General features: G+C 46.2%; 1 protein-coding gene across 2 annotated transcripts in view; it reads right to left on the reverse strand.

The window, feature by feature from the left end:
- PITPNC1 (phosphatidylinositol transfer protein cytoplasmic 1) overlaps positions 1–24815 on the reverse strand; it is a 259452-nt gene that overhangs the window by 35249 nt on the left and 199388 nt on the right. For both annotated transcript variants that reach the window (XM_067022241.1, XM_059047030.2), the window contains one exon: positions 8866–8961. In XM_067022241.1, the coding sequence (XP_066878342.1) occupies positions 8866–8961 (96 nt within the window). The remainder of the gene's footprint in view (positions 1–8865; positions 8962–24815) is intronic.

Here is a 24815-nt window from a genome sequence, read left to right on the forward strand (position 1 = left end):
GCCTTAAGTACTATAATAGCAAAAGAATGGAAACACTCTAAATGTACACCAAATGGAGAAATGTGGCATAATCATACACTGGCACATCATACAGTCATTACGAAGTCTGCTAGAGAGACGTGTACTGCCCCAGAAATATGGCAAACTTATGTCGTTATTGAGAAAATGCATGTTGCAAAGTTGCATCGTGTGAGCTCATTTTTATAAAATAATGTCATGTATGCATTATGTTTAAGTATAAGCCCCATAAACACCAACTTTAACAATGCCTAACTCGGAACTTCCCTGGTGGTGCAGTGGTTAAGAATCCGCCTGCCAATGCAGGGGAAAAGGGTTCGAGCCCTAGTCCGGGAAGATCCCACATGCCGAGGAGCAACAAAGCCCGTGTGCTGCAACTACTGAGCCCACGTTTTCACAGAGGATATGTTCTTGAAGATCAGCAGAATGGCAGAACTTCTCTCCAGCCTTGTTGGGATCAAGTCTTCCTGGCCAGGCTGACCGGATCCCCACTCTCACACACAAAGGGAGCCACTCAAATATCACCGAAGCCTCCCACTGGGCCGGAGACCCATTGCCTTTCCGGTGCAATTGGAACCTGGACTGATGTACAGGACATCATGCAACTTGTAAAGTGGGCTGGGGGACAGAGAGAAAAAAAGGCAGTTTCCCAGCAGATCACTCACGCTCTCCTGCATGGTCAGGAGGGCCTTTGTTGTAATGACACTGTAGTCCTGGGACCACGCTGCTCTCCTCCTGGGACCACTTGAGGCGTTTGTGTTGTTGCCCTGGCTTCCGAGGAAGCAGGTAAGAGAAACTGCACTGAAAAATGTTCTTCTTTGGGGCTTCCCTGGTGGCGCAGTGGTTAAGAATCCGCCTGCTAACGCAGGGGACAAGGGTTTGAGCCCTGGTCCAGGAAGGTCCCACAAGCCACGGAGCAACTAAGCCCGTGCACCACAGCTACCGAGCCTGCGCTCTAGAGCCCGCAAGCCACAACTACTGAAGCCCACACACCTAGAGCCTGTGCTCCGCAACAAGAGAAGCCACCGCAATGAGAAGCCCGCGCACAGCAAAGAAAAGTAGCCCCCGCTCACCGCAACTAGAGAAAGCCCGTGGGCAGCAACGAAGACCCAATGCAGCCAAGAAAAAAAAAAAATGTTCTTCTTCCAATGGCTTTCCTTCGCATCTATTGCTCTGGCCACTTCCAGAGGCCACCACGTGCTTCCCTCTCTAATAGCACTGGCCTCATGGAGACGCGGCAAAGGGAGAGGTGCAGGGCCATGCGATGCAGCAGCTACTGGAGACCCTTCCACTGACTATCTCCTTGCAGGCTTTCTGTGCCAGCTTTGGAGGCTATCACTGGGGAGGGTGGTGGAGGCTTCGCCCCATACCAGCGGGCGCAGACAGTTACGATTAACCCAGAGGTGCCCAGCGCCTCCAGATTGGAACCCATCACCAAACAGCTGCGTTATTCTCAGAAAGAAACAGATGGACGGAGGGAAAAGGGAAGAAAAAATGACAATAACAGCACAACAACAAACTCAGCTCCGCAGTGGACCCCGGCAGGAGGCAGCTGTGTTAAATCTGGCCATTTGGAGATAACTGAAAATTCTGACCACCCTCAATCATCAAGATATAGACCGACACGAAAATATTCTTAATTTGAGGGAGCAGAGTGGTTTGGATAAAACACTTTGTACTGAAGGGTACAGCTGAGTCTGACAATATTTACTCATTTCATCTCTCTGCTCCCTTTCTGGGGCCCGTTGTACTTAGCAAACAGCATTTAATCTCTTACCCTTGACAGTTACTGGAAAAGTTAGATGTATCTCTTTGTTCGCTTCTCTCTCCCTTAAGAGAGAATTCAGCAGATATTTAGATCGGGTGTGACCAATGAGCTGGCTGCCAAGGATTCCTTACTTCAGGAAAACTCTATAATCCAGGGGGCCTGGAGGCTGAGGTCCAAAAGAGTCCCCTAGTCATCCAACTCAAAGGGAAAGCTCTAAATCAAATCCTGCCTAAAAACTTGCCTGGTGCTCTCCTACCTTCAATCACACCACTTCAGGGGTACTTGCTTCTGAGACAGTCTCACATTCTCCTTCATTGCTACCCGAGTTCAAAGCGTTGTAAATTTCCTTAATTTCTCCATTAGAATGATTACGATTTAAAATAAAATTTAAATTTAAAATTTAAACAAAATAAAATGGAGACCTCTTTTACATCTTGCAAAATGAAGAGAAAGAGGAATTTCCTTTTTCTCTTAAAAAAGAAAGAAAGGATCCAGTTCAAAGGGTAGTGGAGACTAGACATGATTATGGCCTTTGTAGCCCCAGTGCCTAGCACAGAGCCTGGTACACAGTAAGCACTTAATAAATGCAAACGAAAGAAATTAATGAGTCTTGCTTCTAATAGGTTTTCCTGCATTTCCTGTCCTTGGACTGGCCTACAGCAGAGTTTCTCGACTTTGCCACAAGTGGCATTTCGGGCCGGGTAATTCTCTGCTGTGGGGCTGTCCTGTGCATCGCAGGACGTTTAGCAGCATCCCTGGTCTCTGCGCACTAGATGTCATAGCAAACAACCCCCTACCAGTGGTGACAATCGAAAATACCTCCAGACGCTGCCAGATGACCCCTGGGGGGCAAAACTGGCCCTAGTTGGAAACCGCTGGTCTATAGAGTCCCCTTTGCTTTACAAAATAAATCAATGAAGATTTTTAAAAAACAAAGCACAAAACATCCTCTACTTCTAAACTTCCTCCCCCAGAAAATGTCATTTCTTTTTTCTTTTTCCTCCTTTCTACTCAAGGCTGAACATTTAGAAACCGCGTATGACTCCACATTCGTGTCTCTGGGGGAGAGCTGCGGGGACAGACCTCTGGAAGGCCACTAGAGATGCCACTTTTTCTGGTCCCTCTTGATCTTGTAATGGAAGCCGAACCTTAAAAACGACTACAGTGAATCCAGCAGAAAGAGCACTGGACTTGAGCCAACACCAAAGGCCTCTGAGTTAGAGCTCCCTAAGCCTGACTTCTGGAGACTGTCTAGGCTGGACCAGTCCTGGAGGCTGGGTGTTGAGATTTGTTCCTGCATTCCAAATGGCCAACTCAGCTTTGCAGGTGTGGGCTCACTGCCCATGTCCCCCGAGGGCAGGCTACAACTGGTTGTCCTAAGTTCCTCCTTCCTGGGTTGGGGTTTTCACCTTGCAATTCTGGCTGAGCGTCAGAGGGATGGACACCTTGGCAGAAGAAAGAACGCGCGTATCAACCACGTAACAAGTACAACCGGCTCCGACACTGGCTTCTCTTCATGTTTGCTGCTTGGGTGGTGCTGATGTGACTTGATGCAAAGAGCTTCATGATTCTAATGAGGGCAGGGCCTTGGTGGGGCCCTGTGGAGGTGCACATGGAGGTGCTCTCTGGGCCCGAGAAATCACACTGTTTTTTTTTTTTTTTAAAAAAAAAACAATGCAGTGCTGCCCTGCAGAGTCCTGCCACAGATAGGAGAGAAAAACTTGAGATTAAGAGGTTCTTGGGAGCTGCAGCTTAGGCCCCTGATGTGGCTGGGAAACAATGTCACCACAAAATGAGAATCCAGAGAGTGCTGGGCTGAGCTCCCAGACGATTCTGAGTCTCCAGAGTCCTTCTGAAACTCTGCTTAGTGGGGGCCCTTGTGCCACTAGGCAGAGGGCACCCAGCAGAAAATTTCCAGCTCTGGTCACCTTAATGAGAGAGGCATTCTTGCCTCTCATGTGGTTTGGAGGTTTCCAGGGACAGATGGAAAAAGAAAAGAAATGACTTCAATCCCCTGCTTCGGCCTGGATGGCGGTGTGTGTGTGTGTGTGTGTGTGTGTGTGTGTGTGTGTGTGTGTGTGTGTGTGTGTGTGTGTGTGTGTGTGTGTGACGGGAGCTGAGTCGTGACCCAGATAACCCTGGTCTGAATGCATAAGCCTCAAAACCTCAGAATAGATTGAGCCCACCAGCATTTCAGCTTTCTCTGCAGAAAATGTGTTCCTATTTACGATGCTGACATAGTCAACTTACAAAGATGGACTGGAAGAAAAAGCTCGTAAAGCTGTAGGCCTCAGATTAAAGGGGAAATATATATATATATATATATAAGGAACTCTGATTCACAACTGTTAGCTTAATGGCCACAAATGCATTTTCTTTGATAGCGCTCGCTCTGAAATTGTCACTGCTAGAAGGAAAAAATAAAGCCCGTGGCTTTCACTCATTCATTCAACAACCGTTTTGTGAGCGGCTGCTATGTGCTGGTTCTGTCCTAGCTGCTGGGGAATGGTGATGAAGAAGACAACCCTTGTCTTCGTGGAGCCCAGGGCATAACTGTGAGCTAGCACGAGCTAGCAGCATCTAGAAGCCACACAGACCAGAATTCTTGCTGCCGGTGGGTAGGGAGCGGGGTGCCCAGGAGAGTCCAAAGAGGAGAAGTCACATTTGAGCTGAACTCTAAAGAGTAATGACTAGAAGCTTCCAAACTGAGAGGAACAGAGGTAGGGAGGGCTGGAGGAGAGAAGGCAGAGGACCACGCTAAGGGGACCGGGCTTTTAGGCAGAAAATGACAAGGTCAGGTTTCATTTTAGAAGGAAGATCTTGTGGCAGGGAGGAGGATGTTAATTATTTACAGTGTGTGGAGGAGAAATGTATTTGGAAGTGGTTTGCCTTCTGAATCGGTTGTTTCCCTTATTCTCTGTCCCTGGCTACTGACACACAACCCAAACAGCCTAGGAAACTCACTTCTCTCCCTTCTGGTAGGCTCATACTGCAGTGTGGATTCTGGAAGTCGAATGATGGTGGGTTTAGGTCATAAAGGAATCCCATGGAACCTACTTTTCCTATGATTTTATTGCAGGCTCCCAAGTATGCCTTCTCCTTTGTGGTCTAACTGCCAGGGCGAGTGAGAAAAAATTCTACCTGGCGATCGTTTGGGAAGCAGGGCTTGACAGAGTGTGCAGGGCTGAGCCCTCTGGGGCCCCCTTCCTCCACATCCATTAAGTAAGCCTAAGACTCCAGGATAGGCAGGGGTGGCTCTGAGTGTGAGAGCTGAGTCCAGACTTCCATTCACCTCCAACGACCTTTACTTTCAGGGCAGGATTTCCCAGCCTTGGTATACTGACATTTGAGGGTTGATCACTCTTGTTGTGGCGGGCTGTCATGTTCATTATAGAATGTGCTTAGTGGCTGGTAGCACTGCCAAGTTGTCACAACCAAAAATGTCTCCAGGGACTTCCCTGGTGGTCCAGTGGTTAAGAATCCACCTTACAATGCAGGGAACTCGGGGTCAATCCCTGGTCAGGGAACTAAGATCCTACATGCCGCGGGGCAACTAAGCCCGAGCGCCGCAACTACTGAGCTCTACGCCTCAACTAGAGAGCCTGCGTGCCGCAAACTACAGAGCCCACGTGCTCTGGAACCCGTGCACCACAAGTACAGAGCCCTCACACCCTGGAGCTTGCACGCCACAACTAGAGAGGAGCCCGCGTGCCACAACAAAAGAAACCGCGTGCCACAACTAAGACCTGACTCAGCCAAAGAAAAATAAATAAATAAAAAATGAATAAATCTTTTTTTTTTTGTGGTACGCAGGCCTCTCACTGTTGTGGCCTCTCCCGTTGCAGAGCACAGGCTCCGGACGCACAGGCTCAGTGGCCATGGCTCACGGGCCCAGCCGCTCCGCGGCATGTGGGATCTTCCCGGACCGGGGCACGAACCCGTGGTCCCCTGCATCGGCAGGCGGATTCTCAACCACTGCGCCACCAGGGAAGCCCCCAAATGAATAAATCTTAAAAATGAATAAATCTTAAAAAAAAAAAATTTCTCCAGACATTGTAAGCATCCTTGTGGGGCAAGATCACTCCCAGCTGAAAACCACTGCTCTTAGAGACAGTTTTCCATTCTCATCTTATCTGATCTCTCACCAGCATTAAGCATAACCAATCCCTCTCCTCTCTTGAAACTTGCATTCTTTGGTGCTCTCTCCTTGTTTTCCTTCTAATTCTCTGGCCAATTCTTTGTAGATCCCTGGGGCTTCCTCATCCTCTTCCTGATCTCCAAATAGTGCTGTCCTACATTTAACGCTCGGACCCGAACCCCTTTCCCAGTAGACTTTATGCTTGCCCACTCTCCTCCAGCCTCAGGACTTTAAATTCTTCTATTTCCCAAATATTCTCCAATTTGCCTCCAGCCCAGATCTCTCATTTAAGCTCCAGACCCATTTCTATTTGTTCTGGATGTCTCATTGTCATCACAAAATCCATCCGTCTTTCTCCCAAATCCACTCCTCTTCTCACCCCCATCTATCTGTTGCCCAAGCTGTAAACCTTAAGGGCATCCTGACTCTTCCTCTTGTCGCACCTTCACACCCAGTCCACGGCCGCTCCCTGCCAAGTCTCTCTTCAAAATATACCTCCAAGCCATCTGCTCCCAGCCCTCCACTTCAAGCTGCCCTATAACTTCAATCACCAACAGTGCAGACAACTCAGATGGCCTCAGCGGTTTCCTGACTTCCACTCTGCTCCCGGCCAGTCCCTTCTCCATCCAGAGCAATCTTTTAAAAGCACAAATCAGATCATATGATGCCCCAGCTTTAATTTCTTCGAAGGCATTCTACTGCATGTAAATAAAATCTAAGCGTCTTAACATGGCCCCACCCTCTTTTCCAACCTCCCTTTGTGCAATTCTGCCTTCTGTTTCCGCTGCTGCCGCCACACTGACCTTCTTTCGTTTCCTCACAGGCATCACTTTGGGACTCCCATGCATGCTGTCACCTCCCCCTGGAGCACTGTCCCCCAGCTCTTTTCAGCCGGCGGGTCCCAGCAGGTCATTCTTCCTGAGCATCCTTCCTGATCCCACCCTCTTAAATTCAGTTTCCCCATCATGGTCTCTCCCTGCAAGCTTCCTTATGGCACCTGTGACTTCTAACTCCGTACGTGCTCGTGTAGTTATTTCTTTGTTGTTTGGCTCCCCTGCTAGATTGGAAATGTTGTGTGGGAAGAGACCCTCGGTGTCTCTTCTGTTCATTGCCACGTCCCCATCTAAATATTGTCTGTGACACTCAGTGAGTACTCAGTACATATTTACTGGATGAATGACTATCCCCCTCTCATTTGCTTGGTCAAACTGAATCTAGAAAAGACTATTTTATGACCCAGGAAAATGAATGACTGTGAAGCATGAGAAAATGCTCCTTGAAGATCTGTGTCAATGAGAGAACACTTTCCAGTGGTGGTTCTCAGGAGCACAAGGCACAGGGAGATGAGTCAGGTTCACGACGACTAGAAATGAGACTTGCTGACTTCGTCATTAGTGTTCCACATCTGTCCTAAGACTCTCCTCCGAATCAGAAGGGAACTCCCTGAGTGCCAGGCAGGACCACACCAAAGCTATCTAAGAGGAAGAGCTGAAATCAGTTCAGAGTTTTCTGGCAACGCTGCCTTTCTAGAAGGCTTGAGCTACCAAAGAGGCCAGGACGTCCAGGTAAGACAGCAGCCCCCCAGGCCCAAGGAGCCACAGAAGCGACGGGGCGACAGCTTCACCCAATGCACTGCATGATGCTTTGCGCATCACTGAAGCCCCATAAGTATTGGTGGCCTTGAGGCGAAACCACAGAAGTACCTCCTCTATGACAAGGGGAGGCCAAGTTTCTCCTTGAGCAGGTCCACAGTTATACAGAGAGCATTTCATTTTGTTTTTCTGAAAATTCACAAGTGTGGTTGGCTGCAGAGTGTAATGTACATTCATGACGTTCAAAAACTCATCCTTGAGTCCCACCAAGAGTAATTCACATCAGCCTCTCCCCGACTTTAAAGAGACAGCAGCTGCAGAGCCCATGCCTGCAATTAAGCAGCTAAGCATTTGCTAACATTGGGTTAGACTCTGATATCCAAACAAATCCCAAAAGGTGGAAGCAAAAAAAATCTGAACCACATTGGGAGCCCAGTGTGTGTCACGGTAGAATTCATTTTTACCGGGTTTATTTGTTATGTCTTAAATCAGCCTTAACGAAGCTGAGGGAAGAGTTTCAAGGTCCACGTGTTACAGCTCAAGGACGAGACTGGGGCCCCAACTCCAACCACATTGTGATTGGCTGAATGTGGCTAAACAACAAAAAGAGCCCAGCATCTGTTGTCGTTGCAGGGCTGGGACTTTATTTCCAAGGGGGTCACCCAAGTTCCGTCAGCAGCCGTTAATAAAATACTAATAGGATACAAATGGGGACTTACACTAACAGTAAAATAGAAAGTTCGCACTGAGGCACACAATGGATTCTGGTAGGTGGGAGTCATATAGAAACGTATTCTCTTAAATTTATTCTTAGTCAAGAGGAAAAAAAGGAGAGGGCTGCATGAAGGCACTTCTGGTTTTGAGAGAAAGGTTCTGTGCAGAGATGAGCTGTCCAAGTTTCAATATGCACTCAGGGAGGATGGATGGAGCATTTTTTTGTGTGTTACACCCCAAAGGTACAAATAAAACACAGCTCCTGCAGAGCGGGGGGAGACAGGCTGGGCCCAGGCCTGGCCAAGGAGGAAGCCAGAGGTGGCTGCTGCGTTTCATAGGCCAGTTATCGTTGGGTGGTTCAGCCTTGTGACTATTTTGCTGCCCAGATTGATGGCAGAGCTGGGGAGATAGGAAGACTACGTTGAAATTGAGTGGCAGCCAGGGTTAACCACGGGCCCCAAGCAGTAGGGACTTCATTTTGGGACTCACAGTAAAGAGTCCAGCAAGATGTGAAAGCAAATTGAATCAACACAAAGACAGATGGAAGTGTCCCAGGTCAGGGTGGACTTAATAACTGTTTGTTGAATGAATGAGTGAATGACTCTCTTCCACATGTCACCCCATCTATTGCTCACCTCAGATTCTTTGTAGTAACGTTCTGGAATTTCATCGCAGGCAATATCGATAAAGCAGACTTCTCTCTCCAGATCTTTGGCTTCGTTGTCAAAAATCTGAAAGAGCAGAGCAACAATATCAAAGGTTAGTGATAGTGGGTGAGATCCTCAAGGTGCCTGCAAGTTGGCCCAACGGTGCCTGAGGCGGAATAACTCCCCACAGAGCATCTTCACATGGCTCAGTGCCCCCGGGGAGAGCTTTACGCTGCCCCCGAATGTGCAAGAATCATGAAAAGTTTTTATTCATCTCTTACATTTTGTCACATCAGAGGCAGGTGGAGCATCAATCACCACTTGGTTAGGGGAAGAAGAAAAACAGGCTGTTTTTAGTAGTTCAAGAGTGAAGAAATAAATCTCTTCCAAAAGCCTCTTCCAAAAAGGAAGTCTGCTGATTTTTGGCAGTTAATCTAAACAGGGGGAGGGAAGAGGCTAAAAAGGTTCTGGGTAGATAGGAGACAAAAAGCAGTGACAGAGCCTGAGATTTAGAGAAGAAAAATGTGGGTTGTTTTTTTTTTTTTTTCATTACAGTGTTTACATATATTTAATTTCAGAAATAACACACACTCATTGAAGAAAATACAGATAAACAAAAACGAAGTAAATAAAGGTTGTCCATAATCCCATTTACCCACTGTCTTATTCTTGACCATTTAAGAGCATGATTTCCTTGTTACACACAGTGGTAAGAAGGTGGAGCTTGAACAAGTACTGAGATGGCTTCTTGCCGAGCTACGCTTGGTTCCACTGGCCCAGCATGTCCATCACTTGCAAAGAAATATGTAAGACAGCATATATAGATATACACTCTAGTGGAAACATTAAGTTCCTCTACTTTTTCCCATTCCCACTTTTTCTGATCTAAAGGGATACACTTGGGCTTCCCTGGTGGCGCAGTGGTTGAGAATCCGCCTGCCGATGCAGGGGACACGGGTTCGTGCCCAGGTCCGGGAAGATCCCACATGCTGCGGAGCGGCTAGGCCCGTGAGCCATGGCCGCTGAGCCTGCGCGTCCGGAGCCTGTGCTCCGCAATGGGAGAGGCCACAACAGAGAGAGGCCCGCGTACTGCAAAAATAAATAAATAAATTAAAAAAATAATAAAGGGATACACTTCTGAAGGACAGTAAACAGATTAAGTTTGCAAATCCCTTCATCCTTGGAGAAAGTCTTAACTGTACCCCTATGTCACTGTTTAGCTAATTCCTACAGGGGAATCAGCCAGTAACACTAATTAAATCTGACTCTCCAGAAGAGAATGAAATAGTTTGGAAGAACAGAGTGGTTGATGCTGAAGAACACTGTCTTGACACAAATTTGGAGCCTATTAATAACACCCTCTCCCACAGGAGAGCATCTGGAGGGCTCTTTACAAGTTGAAACTCCTAGTCCTTTCCAAATGCTTTCTGAAGAATATCTGTGCTGGTTATTATCTGCCCAGTCTGCTGTTTGCTCTGTCACCAATTTCCTTCTCTAATGATTAAATACTGGACTCTTCCGATTCATTCAGGGAGATTAACTCCCCAGTCTGATTTGAGGAGGCCACTGCATTTTCCTTAAAGGCAGAGAAAGACTGCTTCCTGGATCAGCTCTGATTCCTTCCATGGCCAGCTGAAGTCAAGAGCTTGAGGACACTCTCAACGTGTTTGGGAGGGACAGGCTGATCGCTTTGAAATGGAATGCAGAGACGGAAGGAAAGTGAGTTCAAGGCTGAGTGGAGAAATGTTGTGAAATGAAACACTGGGTCTCAGGGTGTTTGTGTGTTTCTCTCTCTTCATGAGTCTCTTTTAAAAAGTGTGTGCAAGAGAAGACATGTGCCTCATTAAGAAAACAAAACAGAACAGAACACCCCAGAGGCAAATGAGCTGCTGGAGAGTAAATTACAAGAGAAGTCAGAGAGCTTTGACATTTATTGGTGGTAAAACTTATGGGACTGAAAGAAGGGAAAATGAACAGGGGTTAAGGGAGTTATTGACAGATTAGGTGGCTTTTCCTAATTCAATTCAAATACTTTTGGATCACCCATTATCACATTATTACATTACTGCTCTCTGCTCCAAGTTCACCCTTAAGTCTGCTCTGAGATAACAGACTGGACCCTGTAAGCACTTCTCCTTGACAGCAAGTAGGACACTAAGCCATGTATTAGAGGGACCCTGCAGGCAGAAGGGTGCTTCTCTTCCTGGTTTGAATCTTATTCCTGCTGCAGAATCTGTTGGGGCGGGGGCGTGGGGAACGGGGGACATGCAGTGCTGCTCTGTCCCAGCTGCATGCCCGGAGTACACAGTTGCCTGGTGACCTCGGAGTCCTGGCCTTCACCATGGCCGTCCTGATGTAGGCACCATGTGTGCCAGGCCTCTCACTGCCAGTGGTGCCCTGACCCTATATACCTGCCCACCAGTCTCATCTCACCTGAACCCAGAGGGCTGTTTTCTGCTGCCCAGCAACTGTGGACAAGCTCTGGTCCAGGAAACCCAGCAAACTTCTCTGCCATCCAGTGGGCTACAACCACAACTCCTGCAAGGAGGTCTGAACTCCAGCCATGGAGGTGGACCCCCTTCGAGTTCGTTCTCGCTTGCATCTACTCCCTCAGCCTTTGACTTCTCTTTACATCTCTATGGTTATTCCCATCAAAGTTTCACTCTCCCTGTTCAAATTATTGTGTGGTTTATGCCTCCCAGTTGGGCCCCAACTAATACCTCCATTGCATACAAAATGGCACCCCTGGATTTGGGGGCTGCAAAGAAAAGAAGGGCTGAGTTCCTGCCCTTAATGAGTTACCACCTAGTGGGAGAGACAGACTGGGAAGCTACTCCCCAAAATACAAGATGGAAGAAAATATTTGCTACAAAAGAAAGAACAGACTGTCAAGCTAGGGAGAGGAGTCATTTATGTTGACTCAATAACTACATGGTCAGGATAGTATTATTATTTCCCATTTTCAAATGAGAAAACCAAGGCTCAAAGAAGGAAAAGAGCTGCGTGCGGTCAGACAGCCCGTCAGTAGAGAAGCTCAGATTCAGGGCAAGTCTCCAGGCTTCACAACCAGACTCCTCCAGGGATAAAAGGCTGCCTCTTGGCACCCAACAGAGAAGATAAATATCCATCAAAAGTACTTCCTATTTCTTTCCAGAAAGACGAAATTGGACTCTGGTTCTCTTCCTGCTACCGAAAAATGTATGTCTTGAGTAGCTATTATTGGGAACTCCCCAATGACTTGGAGCTTTTCCGCTGAAGCTGCAGTAGAATCTACTTAGGTAGCTTTCAGTTCCAACTCTGGACTCCTTCTTCAATATGACACTTAATTCTTGCATCCAAGTCCATGAAATACCAAGCACCTTTGCAGTCAACGTTGCAGGGTGAGGACCCGGAAAAAAAAAAAAGCTACACAAGAATCGGTTGGAGGACCTCAACATCTTCTTCAGGCTTGAGATGATTACAAAGAGTCTTAACTTCCAATGAATAATAAATCTCCCAATGATTAAGAGCCTTTAGCAGATGCTCGTAGGTGCTCAATACATGACTGCTGAATTACCAGAACACATCGGCTTCTACTTTCCAAAGAAGAACCTATGGCATGAATATTGCTTACTGATTGATCTCAGATTCCTTTCATGGGCCCAAGTTCTATTTCTTTGCTGGTAGGCCCCCTAACTTTCTATAATTCCCAATATAGGGCTCAACATAGAGTGGAAACCTCAAAGTATTGGCTGATGGATCCCACACTGGGAATCAGGACAGCTGAGTTTGAATTCAGTTATCACCTCTGTGTAACCTTGGGCAGGACCCGGCACCTCTTTTGGGTCTCCATATCCTTATCTGCAGAATAAAAGGCATCATCTAGTTGGATGGGTAGCAGGGGGCTGTGAAATACCCTGGAATTGGACCCAACATTTGAGGAGATGCTTTCTTTCTGGAGAGAGGGTTTGACCACTTTCATTTGATTATCAGGGAGCTCCATGGCTCCAGTGTGGTTGAGATCAAGTGACCCACAGGACCACTAGAATTCCTTCCAGTTAAAATGGCGGTGATGTTGAGTGACTTGCGGGTCATGTTAGGCTCCTACATCCTGTTCTTTGTCCCTTCACCCACATGCAACTGACGTGGGTGGTGCACAGAGGGGCTGCAGCAGGGAAACAGGAAGTGGCAGTGGTCATGACGTAGCGTAATCAGAGGCCACAGCGGGGGTAAGACAGCCTCATCTTCATCCTTAGTTTAGGGCATGATCCAGAATTAAGCCAACACTATTACAAACAGAGGCTTAGCCCGGCCCCAAAGGAAAACAGCAAGATTAACTATTCATTGGGGCTTCTCCAGTGGCAGCCGCAGCGGCAGTGGCTGCCAGAACTCTGGTCCAACCACCAGCTCTTTGAGGTGGAATAAGAGATCTGCTGAGATAGTAGGACGAGATACATCTTAATGTTCATACATTAAGCCAAAGCTCCACCAGGATCCCACCTGACACAGGTGCTGTGCACCTTCATGCTCTTGGGAGCTTCTTGGGTGGAATTTGTCCCTTTTTGAGATGGGAGTTGGGTTTGGGAGTCAAATATGGTACTTCCCCTATATCCCTTATAATAATATTCCCATCTGTGGTTATTTATCAGAGACATACCCACCCACGAATCATCTGTAATGGATTTCAGTGCCAATTTGGTTGACTCTTCCGAACTCCACCCCCCAGCTACACAATGAACACTCAATAAACAAACTCCTTTTAATATGAACTAAGCAATATTACAATGAGAAGGCAAATCTCCTGAGTAAAAACTATCTTAAAGATTCCAAAATGAAAAGGGAGTAATTTTCCCTTTTTTGTAAAGCATTATGAACATTAAGTATCAAGCATTTTTAGAATCTCCATATACTCTGACCTGGTAAATTTAAGCTTTGAGAATTCATCTTAAAAATATTAAATAAACGAAAAGCTTTATGTACTAAGATTTTCACCGTGACATTAATGTAACAGCAAGAAAAAACGGAGAGAGAGGGAAAAAAAAAAAAAAAAGCAAACAGTCAAAATATCCCAGTATGGGAGAATGGCCAAGGAAATTATGATAAATCCATTCGATGAACTATTATGTAGCCATTAATAACTCCATTCTTAAAAAAGGTTTTCCCAGGAGGGTAAACATGGGCGTGGGTGAGATGGAGAAGGGGACATGCCCCATATTTAATACAGACAGATGCTGAGTCATGTGGTTGTAACTCAGAGGGAAAGGTACATTGATAAATATGGAATGTGTTTTAACGACGCACTAGATTTCTTCCTTGAACAGGGGTGTCTTTCTAGATTTAATTTAATCCTTCGTTTTGCTTTTAGATGTTTCTGGATTTTGTGATAGCCCAGCCAGGGAGAGCACTGTGTACAGCGGCTTTTCAGAAATCCACAATCCTGGGAATCATGGCTTCTGCAACCCTTTTCTCTATAACAGTAAGTTTGTGGTTTAAGATCCAAGTTTAGATGGGAACTGTCTGTACTTTCTGCACGATTTTTCCATAAACTCAAAACTGCTCTAAAAAATAAACTCTATTATTAAAAAAAAAATGGGGGGGGGAGGAAGATCCAAGCTTAGTAGCTGTGTGGATTTATCTTCCTGCCATCTGTCCAAACTACCAAGGATGCAAGGTAGAGGTGGCTGATTAGTAGGGATTTTGAGAAAAGTCTATCAGTCGTCTCATTTTATGCTTCACATATGATTAAAGGGACAAAGAATCTCAGCTAAGCTGCTGTTCTGCTCTAACTTTTTTTCACTGCACTTGGGACGTTTTGGGGGAGGCAACTGACTAACAAAGAATAGGTTCAGCAAGAAGGAACACTGGAGGCAGAATTATTGTTTTAACAGTGCTTTCATTTCAGTGCTCTGGATCTGCAAAGTGGACAAGTGGTTTGGTGCAGGGCAGGGGATGCGGGTCCCTGGTTCATACATTAGGCATATGGGGCTAGAGTCGGTTCATGGTTCTATTGATTATTCTCTCACAGTACCATACCTGGTAGGGAGAGCCTGAAAAGCACTTATGGCTGGGAAAAAAAATAGTCCAGGTTATTGACAAAGACAACTATCATTTCATTACCCCATCTCTACTGGTATTTCCACCAAGAACATTTTCAAGCTTACACAATTCAATGGTGACCGTTTCACAAATATGTAAGCTATATGATCCAATCCAAGAATAGGCGACTTGTCTTCTCCATCGCCATTAAGATAGAGATAAAAAAGGATGGTCTTCTTTGGTCTCTTTAAAAACGTTTCTGGTGGGCTTCCCTGGTGGCGCAGTGGTTGAGAGTCCGCCTGCCGATGCAGGGGACACGGGTTCGTGCCCCGGTCCGGGAGGATCCCACGTGCCACGGAGCGGCTGGGCCCGTGAGCCGTGGCCGCTGAGCCTGCGCGTCGGAGCCTGGGCTCCGCAGCAGGAGAGGCCACAACAGTGAGAGGCCCACGTACCGCAAAAAAAAAAAAAAAAAAAAAAAAAATTTCTGCTTCTTTCCCATCCCCATCCCCAGAATAGAGAGTTGGGTAACTTATTTGTTCTGAAGGTGGACCTACTTAACGACAGTGCTCTGAAGAGAAGAGACTAGGCTTACAGCAATCAATAAATCAGCAAATACTTATTAAGCATCTGCTATGTGGTCAACACTGTGCCTCTTAAAATGTGTGAGATAAGCTCCATTTTCAAGAGGCCTTATGATTTTGTAGAAGACTTGATTCAATGCAAGATTTAATTAACAGCACCATATAAGATATAATCTGTTACTAAAGTAATAAGCAGTAAAAGGTATGTATCAGACAAGAAGTACTCCAGTCCAAATTCAGCAAGGAGGAATTACATATATATATTCTTTTTCAGATTCTTTTCTATTATAGGTTATTTTAAGATAGTGAATACAGTTCCCTGTGCTATACAGTAGGCCCTTGTTGATTATCTATTTTATATATAGTAGTACGTATAAATTAATCCCAATCTTCTAATGTATCCCTCTCTCCCCTTCCCCTTTGGTAACCATAAGTTTGTTTTCTATGAGGAGAGACAAAAGTTTAAAAGTTAACTTAAGGGGCGTCCCTGGTGGTGCAGTGGTTAAGAACCCACCTGCCAATGCAGGGGACATGGGTTCAAGCCCTGGTCTGGGAAGATCCCACATGCCACGGAGCAACTAAGCCCATGTGCCACAACTACTGAGCCTGCGCTCTGGAGCCTGCAAGCCACAACTGCTGAGCCTGCGTGCCTAGAGCCCGTGCTCCGCAACAAGAGAAGCCACCGCAATGAGAAGCCCACGCACCTCAATGAAGAGTAGCCCCTGCTCACGGCAACTAGAGAAAGCCCACGTGCAGCAACGAAGGCCCAACGCAGACAAAAAAATAAATAAGTTAAAAAAAAAAAAAAAACTTTACATGAAAGCTAGTGCCATCTCGTCATTCACAAAAAATAAAATAACTCAGCACCTTTAGTAAGGTGTTGATCCTTGTTTTTTTATTTTGGACTCCCTGCCCCTGAAGCAATCTTTTTAAAAATTGATTTTGGGGGGAGTGTACAGTTCTATGAATTTTAACACATGTATAGATTCTTGCAACCACAACTACAGTTAAGATTCAGAACAGTTTCACCACCCCAAGAAACTAATTTATCATCACAATTTCCCCACACCCCAACCCCTGGCAACCACTCATGTGTCCTCCATTCCTACAGTTTTTCTTTTCGAGAATGTCTTACAAATGGAATCGTATAGATTTTAACACTTTGAGACTGGCTCTTTTCACTCAGGACCATGCCTTTGAGATTTATCCTGTGGTTGTGCCAATCGAAGCTCATTCCTTTTGCTTGCTAAGTAGTATTCCATTGTATGAATGTAAAGCAATTTTGTTTATTCCCCCATTAAAGTCTGGGGCAATTATGAAGAGAGCTGCTAAAAGCATCTGTGTGTACACAAATTTTCACTTCTTTAGGGTTCATAGCCAGGAGTGGGATGGCTGGGTTATAGGGTATTATGTTGATTCTTCTTTATGAGAAGAGGAATCAGTACTCCCATAGTGAACTGACTAGTGCCTCCCCCAAATTCATGCCCACCGGGAACTTCAGAATATGACCTTATTTGGATATAGGGTCTTTGCATATATAATTAGTTAAGGATTGCTATGGACTGAATGTTTGTATCCCCTGCCCCCGGCCCCCAAATTCGTATGTTGAAAACGAATGCCCAATGCAACGGTATTAGGAGATGGGGCCTTTGGGAGGTGATTAGGTCATGAGGGTGGAACCCTCAGGAGTGAGATTAGTACCCTATAGAAAAGGCGCCCACCCCCCAAAAAAAAGACCCCATAGAGCTCCCTAGACCCTTCTACCATGTGAGGACACAGGGAGAAGTTGGCAGTCTGCAACTCAGAACCCAACCACGCCAGCACCCTGAATTCAGCCTGTCTTCACCAAATGTCATCAACAACTTTTTCTTTAACATCAGCCAGCGGTGGAGATTTGTCCTTTTCCTTTCTCCACCCACCTCAAAGGTTGCAGAAAATTCAAAGACAGGCAGGAACCTGATGATAACAGTAGAGACAGAAGGACAGGAATAACGCAGGGCACTGCTCATCAGTGAAGTTTAAAATAAAAAGCTGCTGATAAACATACCTGGGGCTGAGAACACAGAGAGATACAAGAGGAAAGGATGCCTGGGGAAGGGGCAGGGAGGAGACCTAAGGGTCAAAGGGCATACATAACACAGTAGATATGAATTCACAGTGTGCTCCCTGTGAGGGAAAGAATACTTCTTTCAATTCCCGGTTTCGTGTCTAGAAAGAGCGCTGGCAAAACCAGTGGAGGGTTGACAACCGTTTCGTGCTGTGACCTGGAGTCCCACGCAGGAAAACAGTGGTGAACCCTGGTTCACTTGGGTAATCAAAGTGACACGGTGACTGGCGAGGAAAAGATTCGGATTCGGCAACACAGTGCTCTCGTAAGGTGCTCTGATCATGGTAACTAATTAAGAAAGGAACAGAAAAGGACATTAAAACAACCCAGTAGGGTCACAAATGCTATGACTCAATTCATTTACTGAAAAGGCTTTAATGGCACAAAAATGCTTCTAAGTTACAGTTCCCAGGGCAGCTGTAACAAGGCTCTTTTCATAAGCTTGGCCTGATTTCAGCACAGAACAGCCTCGATTCAAATTCTTCCTGTGGCCGCAGCCCCCTTTGGACCCATAGGCTGTGTCATGAGATCAAGCCAACACGTCACATGGGTACATGTGGATACTGGCTCCTGACACCCAAGAATGTGTATAGTTTCCCTGCAGTATGATCAATAATGCTTCCTAAAATAAGTCTCAGAAGCCGAGCTTAAAATAGTTTCAATTTCTCCTTGTTCCTTCTGATTTCAATTCACAAGGTGGCCTCTGGGAACTAGAACTGCTGGTTTTCGTGCAAGTTGACGAATGGCTATTTCACCTGGAAATGCTCACGGGCTTGCGACGGGCCAGCCCTCAACAGCCTCACTGTGTGAGGTTTGCTACGTCAAGGTGACGTTGATTCTGTCCTTCTCGAAAACTTTTTTGAGTCCAAACAATGAATCCTTTGCACAAGAGGTAATGTGCCTGACACCTGTCCTTTTCTTTTCCCTGAGAAGCTCCTGACTCAGTCTTAAGGGAAGGGACTAAAATGCTGAGGTAGGTGGCTTGCTGACGCCTGTGCCTGGTGGGGCGGCCACACTGGGAAGTCAAAAAACAACGCGGACAGTCCCCCAAGAAGGCTGCCAGCAGTCTTACTCTCCAGAGGCCACAGAGATTCCTTCTCTGGTTCACCAAACAAGCGTCCTGAGGTGCTTCAGGGCCTTGTGTCTCCTTCTAGCTCATTTCTGGCGTGCCTCTCTGGGCAACACAATGGAATGGACACCGGCCCAAACCCACTTAGGAATCGTGATAGATTGCATCTACGTCAGAAAAAACAAAATCAAGGAACAAATGGTTAACATTTTCCTGGTAGGTTGTGTTTTGTTTGGTTTTTCCTTTTGTGTGGACTGGTTCTAAATACCTCCCAAGGCAAAGCCGGGGAACTAGGCAAGGCTTCTGGCTGAGCTCCATAGACCTGCCCCAGGCAGCCGACCGGAAGGCTCCAGAAAGAGCTCTCCAGGCGTGGGTAAGACAGACATGGGCCAACAGATGGGAGGGGGCTGCTTCCTGAGTGCTACCCAAGGTCATGGTGTAATTAGGCCCGAGGCCCCTGGAAGGGCCTCTGCCGTTTCTGTTTACTTCTTTATTATGGGAAACAGAGTCAGAAAATTGTAGAGAGAGGAAATATAGTGCAGTGGTGATGAGCCCAGGCTCCAGAGTCAGCAGACCTGGGCTCCGCTGCTCGGCTGGGTGACCTGGGGTTGCTACTGAGGACAAGTAGACCTCACTTTTCCTCATCTGTAAAGAGCAGTATTAGTTCCTCCCTCATCCGGAAGCAGCGAGGACGCGATGACATAAAGCAGTGATGACAAATGGAAATGAAAATGGAGCAATCACAGTTCAGGCGCACAAAAATGAGTCGGGTGGCCATTGAGAATCTGGTCTCAGACACGTCTCTGCACCCTGAGAACTTGAACTTTCTTTGAACTGTACCTGACCCAAGGACACCTCCAGCCATATTCAAAACACCACCTGCCAGCTGCAACCTTATGGTCTCAAGGTCTCCCTTTGTCCCCATGCAACCATTTCAGACCCCAACCAATCCTTACTTAACAAACACCCTTAGTCCTTGCCAGCTCCAATTATAATTCTTGAGAAACAACTCATGTAGCTGACTGTAACCTTGTGGGTTTTTTTGCCGTCATAAGCCTCCCCCATTTTGTGGTCCAGTGGAACACAATTCAAATGCTTCTTTGGGGCTTCCCTGGTGGCGCGGTGGTTGAGAGTCCGCCTGCCGATGTAGGGGACGCGGGTTCGTGCCCTGGTCCGGGAGGATCCCACATGCCGCGGAGCGGCTGCGCCCGTGAGCCATGGCCGCTGAGCCTGCGCGTCTGGAGCCTGTGCTCCGCAACGGGAGAGGCCACAACAGTGAGAGGCCTGCATACCCAAACAAAACAAAACAAAAAACCAACAAATGCTTCTTTGAATCTGTGTCTCCCAGGTTGCAGTGTTAACAAATATCCAATAAACACCTTTTTCATTTCACCTAGGTCTCTGTTTCTGGAATTTTGGTTAATGGCAGGTAAAGCCCACTTTATTTGGACCTGGTTAAAAACTTATGGTTACCAAAGGGCAAACGTTGGGGGGAGGGATAAATCAGGAGCTTGGGATGAACATACACACACTACTATATGTAAGATTGGTAGCCAACAAGGACCTACTGTACAGCACAGGGAACTCTACTCAATATTCTGGGATAACCTATATCAGAAAAGAATCTTTAAAAGAATGGATATATGTATAACTGAATCACTTTGCTGTACACCTGAAACTAACACAACATTGTAAATCAACTATATTCCAATGAAATTAAAAATTTTAAAAATCAATGTATTCAAAATTACATTCATCATCTTCATCGCTACCCCTTTGGCTCCAAGGTTTGAGCCTACCCTTCCTCTTGTGGTCCAAGGTAGAAACTTGGGTGTCCCCCTAGGCTCTTCTTTCTTTTGTATTCTTACATCGGGGCAGGCAGTAAGTCCTACGAATCCCTCTATGTCTGCCTCCATATCTCACCAATCCATCTCCCTGACAGACCTTCTATTCTCTATCTCACCTGGACAACCGCAGAACCCCTAATACCTTTTCTCTTGAGATTCTGGTTTCCATCATGCATCCATCCATCTATCCATCCACCCATTCATCCACCCACCTATATACACCCACCCATGAGTTTCCTTCCCAATACGCTAGCATGGTTTCTTCACTGCCCCTGGAACGCAGTTTATGGTGGAATGGGCCTAGGAGTCAAAATATCTGGGTCTAATCCTGGTTTCATGAGTTGTGTGAGCCTAGAAACTCCTCCATGCCTCCATTTCCTCATCCGGAAGTGAGCAGGGCCAGTCAGGGCCAGGTGAGGTAACCAGGTGTGAAGGGGCTTTGCAAACTCCAAAACGCTACACAAATGTATGGAATTAGTATACCTGCGTCTACCTGTCAACGCACACTGCCTAGAATTCCTCTTTTCTCTCTTCCTTGCTCTAGGCATGCCCCACTCAGCCCTCTGAGCACCAAGCTTCCCAACAACTCACCATTTCAACTTTCCACACCCTGGCTCTTCCCCACTCTCTCTGCCTGGCTCACACCAACTCGTCTTTCAAGGTCATGCCAAGCTCTGCCAAGCCCTTCTTGATCACCTTTTAGTAAAGCAACAATGTGTATAATTCATTATTTGGGGTAACATTTGGTTATGGTTAAATCCTTGGCCTCCCAGAAATCCCAATGCATATCTCCCTGATGGACTCGCCAGGGAAAACACTACCTATAGTAAGTGGTTTGTCTCAGCTGTTGCTACTTTGGTCAAATTAGAGGCTTATAAGTCATTAACACTCAAGGAAACGTTGAACAATTATCTTTCAGCTCCAGGCTTTTGAAATCGCTCCAAGTAAAGCGAAATCGAGCAAGTGGCAACAGACTCGTTGTGATTTTTGTTTTAAAAACTATCAAGCTGGGGGCTTCCCTGGTGGCGCAGTGGTTGGGAGTCCGCCTGCCGATGCAGGAGACGCGGGTTCGTTCCCTGGTCCGGGAGGATCCCACGTGCCGCGGAGCGGCTGGGCCCGTGAGCCGTGGCCGCTGGGCCTGCGCGTCCGGAGCCTGTGCTCCGCGGTGGGGGGGGCCACAGCGGTGAGAGGCCCGCATACCGCAAAAAAAAAAAAAAAAAAAAAAAAAAAAAAAAAAAAAACTATCAAGCTGGAGAATCCAGAGGAAATGTTCTGGTTTGGATAGCTGTCTGGACATGGAAGATGAAATAAACTTGACAGGTGACAGCAAAAGTCTTTTATTTCACAGAATTCTGCAAATCAGGACTGGTAGCACCCCAAGGGCTCTAATAAGAGGATGGCCACTGCTTGGGTCCCATTAAGTTCCCCAGCACGATGGGCCCATGTGGTCCCCAAGGTAGCGGGCAAAAGGCTGTAACAAATGTATCTCATTCATCTGTGCGTTCTTCAATCTTTTAATGTCTCATATATAATCAAAGCTCAACAGTTAATTTTTTTGTTTTCTTATTTTTTGCTGTTTTGGAACTGAACTGTTGTGCTAAATATCACCAACTTTGAGTTTTAACATTAGCATTTGTTTGCCGGTAGTTGGTTCATTTTGTTGACTGCCAGCAGATGACATCTTGTTAGCCAACAAGTAGTAACAGATGTCAAAGTTTAGAAAAAAAAAAATGTGTGAGGAAAAAGAAAAATTGAGAAAAATCCCATCCATGAGATTTCTTTCTTCCTGCAAATTAGGAAAAATAATTGCAAAATTTTAGACGCTGAATCCCTAGGTCAAAGAATAGTTAGAGACTCATGCCTCAAAACCAACGACAGCAAGAGCCTGAGGGGCAACTTAAGATCTTTCCAGCATGTTCTAAATAGCACTTCCTATACTTTAATGTGCACATAAATCACCTGGGGAAACATGCTAAAATGCAGGTCTGGTTCGGTGGGTCTGGGGGAGGGCCTGAGGTTCTAATAAACCTCCAGGTGATGCTGAAGAGTCTATAAACATGTGGTATTTGGGGAATATAAGTTTGAGGCAGGGAGGATGAAATCAAGAAACTGTAGAGGGAAGTAAGTAGCGGTCAGATGGAATTCCACCCTGGCAATGGAAGCCACTGTGAAATAATCCAATTTGGGGTCTAAATGGATCCCCTCAGGCAGCTTTGTGGGAGATGGGTTTAGTGAGAGATGGTTCTAGAAAAGAGATAAGCAGTTGAAAAGAAGATAGGATGGACGTAATATTTAGGAGGAAAACCATCCAAATGGAATTCTCTAGCTCAGCAACTTGGGTACAAAAGACAAATGGAGGGAGGGAATTTGGCCTCTTTCCCCTCAAATCCCATCAGACCCACTTCTGCTCTAAGCGAGCCTGTTAGGGCTTCATCAGCAGTTTGCAGAAGTTAGAGGCCACCTTAGAAGTCCACTGTTACTCCTGCTTCGGGATTTTCCCTGCGCCCTCTCCCAGGGGGACTTTGAATCAGGCAGCCACTATTCCTTCTTCAGTCCTAGAACACGTCAGCCTGAACCCTCACCCCACACAGACCCCTCACACTGGGCCCCCAACTCCAGCTCTGTGATAAACACAGCTGGGAAAACGAAAGGAGGCCACAGTCTTCTCAAAGGCCAGAAAATATAACACAGGGAAGCCACACATGTTGGGGAAGGACATTTTGAAAGTCCACCAAGACCCAATGTCACTTCTATAGCATTTCTACCAAAGATGCGTCTGAATCTAATCATGAGAACACAGTTAGGAAAACAAGAAAAAGTGACATCCCCCCAAATGGCCTGTGCTTTTCAAGATGCCAGTGTCACGAAAGACAAAGAAAAGTTGAGAAATTGCTCCAGATTAAAGAAGTCCAAAGAAAGTAACTAAATGTAACGTATGTGCCTGGATGAAAACACAAATCATGAAGGTTTTTATGGTTGTTCACTATAAAAGACAATTGGCAAAATGTAAATATGACTCTATATCAGGTAACAGTATTGTATCAATGTTAAATTTCCAGAATTTAATCACTGCACGGTGGTTACGTAAGAGAAAGTCCCTGTTCTTAGGACACGCACACTGAAGTCTTTAAGGGTGAAGGGTCAATGACGTCTGCAACTTACTCTCAAAGAGTTCTGGAAAAAATAATAATGTGTTAATATTTAGGGAGAGAGACAAAGCAGATGTAGAAAAATGTTAACCATGGGTGAATCTAGAATCTCTGTGTTATTCTTGCAACTTCTCTGTAGGTCTGACATTTTCTTAAGTTAAAAGTTTAAAAAAAAGTCACAACCAATCATAGTTTCGCTGCTTTGGAGAAAGCAGCTAAAATGCCAGAAGAAACTGTTAACGGGAAAACTGGGCATGGTGTCCAGTCTCAAGAGTTACTTGCAACAGAGAACCTCCACCTGTCTGCAGTGGTCCAGCTCTGAGCAGTGCTTGGTGCATGCCCTGGAATGGGGCTGGCCGGTCCCACGGCTCTCTTAGAAAATGCTACCTCGGCTCTGCGGCATCATGAAATCCCGGGGCTGGCTCCCTGTCCGGAAATCTCAAAAGGCTGCACCCCACAGGGAGCAGCTTGTGAGAAAAAAGCTGTCTTGCAAGAGGTCTTACTGGGCCCCATGACTGATGCTCACCATTCCGGGAAGCAGCTTCTACAAGCTTCCACCCCCTGCACGTTTCTTTCCTAGAGTTCCGTAGGGCAAGAAGGTAGCAAACCCAATTTTTGCTCAAATGGAGCTTCCTCCAACTCCAAGCGAAAAATGGATCTTGCTGGCCACTATTTCCCTGATGCAGATAACATACCCCATTCTGCATAGGGGCCAACCAAGGACAGCCGAGGGGGTGCCAGTGGGAAGGGTTTCTGCCAAGACCATTTTAAGGTCAAGCAACTGCCGAATTTTCAGACAGACAGCAGTTTGTTTCTATGCTTACCTGTATATCGCAGGAGAACCACCTGGAAAAGGGTTGCTAAATAGGAGTTCTCTTGCACCTTTCCTTTTTTTTTGTTTTTTTTTGGTTCTTTCTCTCTTTCTTTTTATTCTTTGTTTTTAATGAAAAGAAAAGAAAACCTCTCCTGGCTCGGAGCCTAAAATCTCTTACTTGTGATGCTAATCTCTCCTCCCTGGCTCCAAGCCACTTCTGCTGGCTCCGTGCCTGTTTAATATCGTGGCTGCTGAGAGCAGGTTGTGTCAGCGTTTCCATTATGAAGCTCAGCTTCGAAGATGTTTCTGAGATGGACGTACAGTCTTCCAGGCAAAGGGTCCTTATTCTACACCTG

Source organism: Kogia breviceps, chromosome 19 (assembly GCF_026419965.1).
Source record: "Kogia breviceps isolate mKogBre1 chromosome 19, mKogBre1 haplotype 1, whole genome shotgun sequence".
Taxonomy (NCBI): domain Eukaryota; kingdom Metazoa; phylum Chordata; class Mammalia; order Artiodactyla; family Physeteridae; genus Kogia; species Kogia breviceps.